General features: G+C 38.6%; 1 protein-coding gene across 2 annotated transcripts in view; it reads right to left on the reverse strand.

The window, feature by feature from the left end:
• Positions 1-8,405, reverse strand: part of pgbd5 (piggyBac transposable element derived 5) — a 28,259-nt gene extending 19,854 nt beyond the window's left edge. Inside the window, exon 1 of one of the 2 annotated variants that reach the window (XM_030156917.1) lies at positions 7,639-8,405. In XM_030156917.1, coding sequence (XP_030012777.1) covers positions 7,639-8,029 — 391 coding nt within the window. In that variant the 5' untranslated portion in view covers positions 8,030-8,405. The remainder of the gene's footprint in view (positions 1-7,638) is intronic. The other variant, XM_030156916.1, reaches the window with a different exon arrangement.

Consider the following 8,405-nt stretch of genomic DNA (forward strand, 5'->3'; position numbering starts at 1 on the left):
TCAGGAGGGAGCCGTGAATGAAGGGAAATTATACTCTAAGGAAATGATAAGCGAGAAGCTGCAAAGCTTTACCAGAATCAGCTTTTTTTCCTAATTAAACTATTTACATCATTTCACAACTGAAGAAAAGCTGACATTTACCTGCAATCTAAAAGCTTTTTATCTTATATCAGTGATGCCAAGCAGTCATAACAAACTGGAGCCATTGTTTCCTCTAGTAAATTTGAGATTTTCTCTGCGGTTGATGAAGCAGCAACAGGGTTAACAACTTCAGGCTCAAATAAACAGCACAATCTCATTATCTCTAAACAGCGCACAACAAGGTTTTCCCTCTCTCTCTTTTCTCTAACCCTGGCAGGCTGCAACAAAACCAATCAAGCACTGTCACACCAGTCTGTTAATGTTGGGGCTAAAAAATAATGGTATACAACTTAAACTTAAAAGATGTTAAAGCATCACATGGGAGAGGAGAAGATGGAAAACAAGAACGGAGAAGAACACTGTCACACCAGTCTGTTAATGCTGGGGCTAAAAAATAATGATATACAACTTAAACTTAAAAGATGTACTGTTAAAGCATCACGTGTGAGAGGAGAAGATGGAAAACAAGAACGGAAAAGAAGCCTGCCCATGCCGCCAGGACTGCAGAAGTAGCCTGGTTTCAAATCCACTCATTTGCATTCCATTAGACTTGAAAGCTGGATGTAAAATCCAGCGTGACTTCCTTGGAGCGAGTCACTCTTCGATAAAAACATCAGACATTCAGATGGAGGCAAAATGATACACCTTGGCTAAACTCAGGACTAAAGCCAGAAATATAACTTAAGAAGACACACATGATTTTTATGGACACTGAAACTGTTACATCTGCTGCTGACTAAAATTTGCTTTTACACATTGCTGCCATGTGATGTTAAATCCATCAACAGTTACACTATCAGACTACTAAGATCAGCTGCAGCTCTAATATAAGTAAAGCTTTAATATTGATTTCCCACAATGTTCATTAACAGACTCCACCTGAGCATGAACACAAAGGTCAAATCCCTTAAGACAGTGGCTACATTTCTAGTGTCAGGGGACAAACATCTGCCCGGAAGAGCTTTTATAGCCATGGATTTAAGAGCGACAGATTACTGCGTATTTGTAGACAAATCCTTTATGTAGACTAAACATGATCTGAGCTTAGTTTTAAGGCATTTTACACAGAGGAAACTTGACAACAAGACTGAGTGATAGAGCCATTCCTACTATCGTCTGATAATTGTTTATGGCTTGTGTTTTGTTTATGGGTTGTGTTTTGCATTAGGCTTTACTATGGTTGATTATGGCAACAGTCAGCTGCAGCCTCTGATCTGTGTTTAAGAATGTCTAACAAGTGTTTTTTTAGCATTGTGCAAAAGCTGCCTGTAACTTTGATGCTACTGAGCCTATAGATCACTGGAGTCTGTAACTGTAATAATATTGCATATTTTGATTTAACCTATTATTTTTAGAATAAATGACAAAACCTTCAGTAAACACAAGTGGATTGTAGGAACATGGGTTTACAGAGTTTTGCATCAACTACAGCATCTGAAATTGTGTTTCACAATAATATAGACATACAATAAATCATGATATACTTCAATATCAACTACTGTTGCGTGATTTGTTTAAAAAGTCCAATAGTGATTATTGTGCACAATAGTGTGATTTGTAATTTTGATTTGATTGTTTTTACTTGGTTATCAAGGAAAATGCTGAAAACAGATCATTTTTCAACTTTTCTGAAATCTCAAAATATTTTGTATTTTGCTTTTTTTTTTTTTTTTTAAACACAATACTTCTCTGCTCGGTCACAAATATTCAACACACATAGGATATTTAACAGCAGCCTTTTGCTATTATATAACTGCATAATGTGATTGTGACTGGATTAATTGTGCAGCTCTATTACTAAAGTATGATTACTTTCACAATTAATTCACCTGTTTTGACCACCAGCTGATAAACCATTTCACTTTGTATAGCCGCTTTGAAGTAGACATATTGACTTCAGTGAAATATGCTAAAGAAATTCACCATCAAATGCTCAAGGGGCTCTACTCTACCAACTTTTAGGGTGGAAGATGATACTTTACTAAATAATCATTGCAGCTTTGAAATTAAATTTGGGCAAATCCGTTAAATTAAAATGAAAATCAATTGCTTTATCACATTGTTGCAAATGAATGTCATCATGAAAAAGTCTAACAATGATAAAATACAACCAGACTGGAAAATTAAAATAAATTAGTAAGATAAATCTGTCATGGGAGGCAAATTTCTACCATTTTTAAGCAAATATAATTAGATCCTAAAGGGGCAAAATACAGAGTGAGATACAAGGACAGAAGATAAAACTGACAGATTCTCAGACTAATCATGTAGTAAATCTAAGGGAATGAATAAATAGCTCAGTAATTCCCTTCAACATCATGAAAACATGGTTACATAATGTGATATAGATACATACTCATAATCCTCATCTTGGTCCTATGCCACGGTCTGGCACTACAAAGGCAACAATATCACACTGAGATGACGACAACACATCAACCACAATCTGACCTTAAAACACATTTATTTAAGTAAAATAAAGCTCTATTTATGACTCAAAAACCGCAGGGTAACTAAAACTGTAACAGAAAAACACAAATCTTTGGTCCATGAGAGGGTTTGGATGGGTTTGAGTAGATGCAAAGTGACGGGGGCTGATGATTTATGTACGGGGTGCACGGTCTCCAAGGAGTGGAGCCGTCACATCACCACTGCATCTATGTCAGCACTGTCACAGCCAGACACTAAACTGCACAGGCAGACAGTAAACCAGGTAGATAGACAGACAGACAGGCAGACAGGCTGGCAGGTAGTGACAAAGAGACATTCAGACAGCATGATCCGGAAATATGCAGACTGATAAAAATATCATTGGTGATTTTGCCACTAAGCTCAGCACACATGGATTTAGTGGAAACATCATCACGCTTAAGCTACTTCCATCCAATGCCATTAACTCTGCGCTGAAACATATTTCTACAGATGTGATAGTGCTCCACCCAGTCTTTCCTGTTTCAGGCTGATTGAGTCAGATTTTTCTGCGACTTGAAGGCTGGGGTTTGATTTAAGCTCCTGGCAGCCCTGCAACCGTCCAGCAGGCATCATGTAATCAACTCAACCCTGATGCAGGATGGCCAGACCACACCCACTCCCACTGTGCTTGTGCAAATACACTCTAACTGTACTTTAACAAACACATCCGCCGTGTTACACAAAGCTCACAGACACATCTGCCTCTCCTCCAGCTCAAGCAAACAAAGTCCAAACAGAGAGGCAGGACGGAATAACAAACAATATCCTCTTCTCATGAACAATGAAAGGATTTTTAGAATGAACTCGAAGCACCAGCATAGAATGAGTCTGGTTAATTCCATTTGTGCACAAGTGAAACAGGTATTTGGCCCTGTTTCAGAAAAGAGGATAAAAAAAAGTTGGCTTGATAATTGTGTTGAAAAGTTTTCACATTCAGAACAAGGACAGAGATAAACCATTTCAGATTCCTTCTAACACAGTAATCCTCCTTCCACCACCTTCAATTCGACATCCTGCAGATTCAACAGCGGGACAGTTATCTTCTAATCAGACAATCATATCTGGACATCTATTCTAATTATAAGAAGTACATTTGCTTCTAGTTTGAGAAAATCTTGCCAAAAAAAAAAAAAACAAAAAAAACTTCACCCACACACACACATACACACACGCACACATACATACACACACACACACAAATACTGTCTTGAGTTAACTTTGCTAGTTTTCTGGCACCGTGCAGTAAAATCTGTTCAACATTTATCACTGTGGAATAAATGCTCAAATCCTGTGCTTTAGTTAAAGTCGCAGTTAACTATTAATTATTAAATATTCTCCAGGAAGTAAAAATAAATGATCACTGAAAGGCTCAATAAGTAGTGTTAAATTAAACACTGTTCATGCAGAAGTTAGTGTTACATTATTAGGCTATACTTTTGTATATATAAGGCTATAGGGACAAAAATGGAAATGGTACAGCAATAATACATCTAGTGATTCTGTATTTAATCTCAAAAATGCTGTTTTTAGTTAACAGTTTATGTAAGTCCATGGTGGACTTTTAAAGGCTGGTATTATAATAACTGATAGTTGATTGATAAGGATAGCACTGTTTTTGACTCTATTACAAACTAGATAATTATTGAACTGGACATGTAAGACAAAGTAATAAACAAAGAAATAAATAATAAATCTGGATCAGGGATCACCAAACTCAAAGCAATCACTAAAAACAAAACTGAATATCAAACTAATCATCAACATCTACGTGATTCTTTTTATTTTTTTGATGTCTTTTTTTCTCTAAAAGTCAGTAATTCCTGTAGAAAAACCTAAAATTTGCCAAATGTCACTACTGTAGCCAAGAACACCTGATACTGATAGAACACATTTTATTAGAGCTGATTGAATTAACCAGTCTATCTCTAGTTTATATAGAGACTCACTGCAGCAGAAAGTGGTTAATTCTGTGTTGTGTTTAAAACCCTGACTATCAGCATACTATGACCTCAGCTCAACATTTCTATTCATATTTCATACATATGGCCTCAATACATCACCTTGTTTATAGTATTTCAATATATTTAATTGTAACCCTTGTATCATGATATGAATTGTATCATCAGATTGTTGCCAAAATACAGCGTTAATATGTAACACACTTCTTGAACATCTAAATTTTGGCAGCTGTACTTTATTATAATAAGGCACCATTGTTAAAAACTTAATACATTATCTGCCACTTAAGTAGAATTCTAGGATGAATTGACATTTACAAATGGTGCACCCCTGCATTTGTAGAAATGTTCAAATATGTACACAGAGTGTGTGAACAGACTGGGGCTGAGTCCATATCTGCTACAGCCATATGCTGGTCTCCCTCCAAGGGTGAAACATGCCGCTGTGGATGCCATTCCCACCAATCACCTTTGCTTCAGCAGAAGAGGAAAACTAATCCAAATGAAGCCCGACAGAAGGAGCTGCACTAACCCAGACCCCATCCCCTGATGAATTCTGCCTGTGTATAAATGGACACCAACTGTTCTGTGGACCAACACTGACAAGAAACCAACAAAGCAGTGTGGGTGCCGTTAAAACAGTCACGATTCACAGCCTTAGTTGTCTGATTTTGAGTGTGGGTATAACTTATGTCAGGGCAGGTTCAGTTAATTAACCCTTTCATGCATACTGGTCACTACAGTGGACAGTTATTCTACAGCTGTTCTCTTGCATTTTCATGGATTTTGTTGTTTTAGTTCCATATCAGCCAACACAGTGGATGCTTATGCACCATCCCATACACTGCAATTCATACCATTACTGTAACTTTGCTGTTCTAGATGAATGTGATCTGCACTAAAATGTTTGAGTGTAACAGGGTTTTTTTCTAAGTTTTTGGTTTTTTTTTTGCATATCATCTCCATGAAGTGAGTAATAACTAGTGTTAGAGTATGTTAAAATGTGAGAAAACATCCGATTAGCTGCATTGAAAATGTTTTTATTTCATAGTTCTCACACAGTATATCAATAAATACATGTTTCTTTGCTTCTAAAATTAAATCCATGATGTCCAGCTGAGTGGACTTTTTTGTAACTCCATGAAAAGTAAGTTAATAAAAAAATTCAGTCACTTTTTTTTCACGCCCAAAGAGGAATAAAAACACTCAGGAAAAAAAAAAAATCTTGATTATGGTTCTCATAATTCATGCATGAAAGGGTTAACTTGCATAAGGACAATGGCAGGTCTGTGTGTGTGCAGAGCAATAAAGCTGCTTGTCTAAATTGTAGTGATGTGACGTTCACGAACGAATCGAATCTTTTGAACGGCTCTTGGAAACGAACGATGGGAACCGAGTCTTTGTAAAGAGCCGTTCATTTTTTTTTTTTTTTTTTTAAGGAGGGAGTGTCCGATTGCCTGTCAGTTTATTGTCACTGGGGAGGCATTGGCTTTATATACAGAGTAGAAGTGAGAGAACTCCTGATGTGGTATCATTTTGATATTTACATTAGAGATATCAGGTATTTTGCAATGTTACTTGAAGTATTCTATTTGCACTACAGTTTTTTTTTTTTTTTTTTAGGTATTTAAGTACTGTAATTGCAGTGATTAATCACTGTTGTGTTTTGTGCATTTTTTTCTCCATTTGTTTACTCACATTTATGGTTCTTGTCCTGAGAATTGCACTACAGTTCAGGTATTTAAGTAATTGCAGGGATTAATCACTGTTGTGTTTTGTGCATTTTTTTCCCATATGTTTACACACATTTATTGTTCTTGTTTTGAGGAGACTAAAATGTTATTTCATAAGAAAATTTTTTATTTTCTTCTTCATTTTTAGGCTACAGACTAGTCCACATAATGTACTGTGATGCTTTTGGTCAAATTCCAGCATTTGCCTAATGTCACCTCTCATGTCATGTATTTAGCCCACACATTTGAACTAACTATTCTTTTTTACAGTAATATAATATTTACTGCCGCGCCAATTAAACACCTTTAAAATGTAATGTCAATCATCACATGTAGCCTATTTAGTCATTAACCCTTTCATGCATGAATTATTAGAACCTTAATCAAGATTTTTTTTTCCTGAGTGTTTTTAGTCCTCTTTAGGCATGAAAAAAAAAAACAAAACAATGAAATTGATTTTTTTTTTTTTTTAAATCAACCTGTTTTTCATGGAGTTACAAAAATGTCCACTCAGCTACACCATGAATTTTATTCTTGAAGCAAAGAAACATGTATTTAAAACCCAATATCATAAAGTGATATGAAAACAGTGAAATGAAACCATATTTAATGCAGCTAATCTGATATTTTCTCACATTTTAACATATTCTAATACTAGTTATTACTCACTTCATGGAGATAATATGCAAAAAATAAATATTAACAATTGATTTCCACTCAAGAACCAACCAAGAACAGCAAAGTTACAATAATGGTATGAATTGCAGTTTATGAGATGATGCATAAGTGTCCACTGTGTTGGCTGATATGGAACTAAAACAACAAAACCCATGAATATACAAGATTAAAGCTGTAGAGTAACTGTCCACTGTAGTGACCACTATGCATGAAAGGGTTAAAACATTGGTGTTTCAAAATAATGCAAAAAACATAAAAGAGCCCAAAGTCCCATCACTACTAAATTGCACAGTATGTCCCCAAACCCTGAAAAGTGAACACAGATCACTCTGTCACACCCACACATGGGACAGCATGTGTATCACCACACCAAGGGGTGAAGTATCAAAGCAGATCCATTTGCCATGAACACAGCAGTCCTCCTCAGTGCAGTGTCATGCTTCTGTGTCACTCACTCTCTGCAGGTATGCACACACGAGGTGGAGCACAGGTACATGCAAATGAAACTAGGACATATTAGTGTAACAAGGGAAGTGATTTTTGATAATAAAACATGAGTGACCTGCACTGTTTCTCTATGCAGACTCTTCCACCCACAGGCACTTCTTCCCTGTGCACAAATGACCTTATTCATCTTGTAGTGTATCACGTCTCACCATATGTCTCCTGGTACGGCGGCACTGTGACATCCTGCAGCGTCTCCATCCAGCCCTCCTCCTCCGCCTGACTCCGGGACAGAGACCCAGGGGGACCGGCCCCACTACTGCCTCCTCCTCCTCCGCCGCCTCCGCCTCCTGCTCCCCCGCTGTGCCCGCTCTCCTTGTCGCCCCTCTTCTGGTGGTGGTGGTGGTGATGGTGGTGGTGCTCCTCCTCGCCTACCTCGGCTATGTAGTTGTCGGAGTCGGAGTCCCCGGAGGTGCTGTAGAAGGGGTTGTCGCTGCTGTCATCCCCGGACTCACCGAACACGTCGTCGGATATCTGCAGGCTCTCGTACCGGGAGCGGGCCGCCTCCAGGAGGGACAGCGCCTTCCGGCCGCACTCCGCCATCTCTGTGCGCGCTGATGCTCCCCCTTTTTCCTGCTCCTTCCTCCTTCTGGAGCGGCGTGTGAGCGGTCACGATCTAGAAGGAAGAGAGAGCGGTTCGGCTTGTGATGCTGCGGCTACACCCTGCGCTATCTGCGGGCTGATTTCCAGTACACACACCCCCCCCTCTGACCCCCCAGGAGCGGATACAGACCCCACCGGTCCGAAGCTCAGGGATCCGGGGAGAGCTGTCCTCTCCAAGGGTACTGAAATATGTGCAGCCCCTGCTCTGCGCACTGGTCAGATTATCAATAGTTGTAGAACAGCATCCGGGTTGAGAACCAGCGATTTATCTACACGGAGAGAAAACAGAGAGAGTAGTGGCTGCGGCTGCATCACC

Source organism: Sphaeramia orbicularis, chromosome 15 (genome assembly GCF_902148855.1).
Source record: "Sphaeramia orbicularis chromosome 15, fSphaOr1.1, whole genome shotgun sequence".
In the NCBI taxonomy this organism is placed as follows: domain Eukaryota; kingdom Metazoa; phylum Chordata; class Actinopteri; order Kurtiformes; family Apogonidae; genus Sphaeramia; species Sphaeramia orbicularis.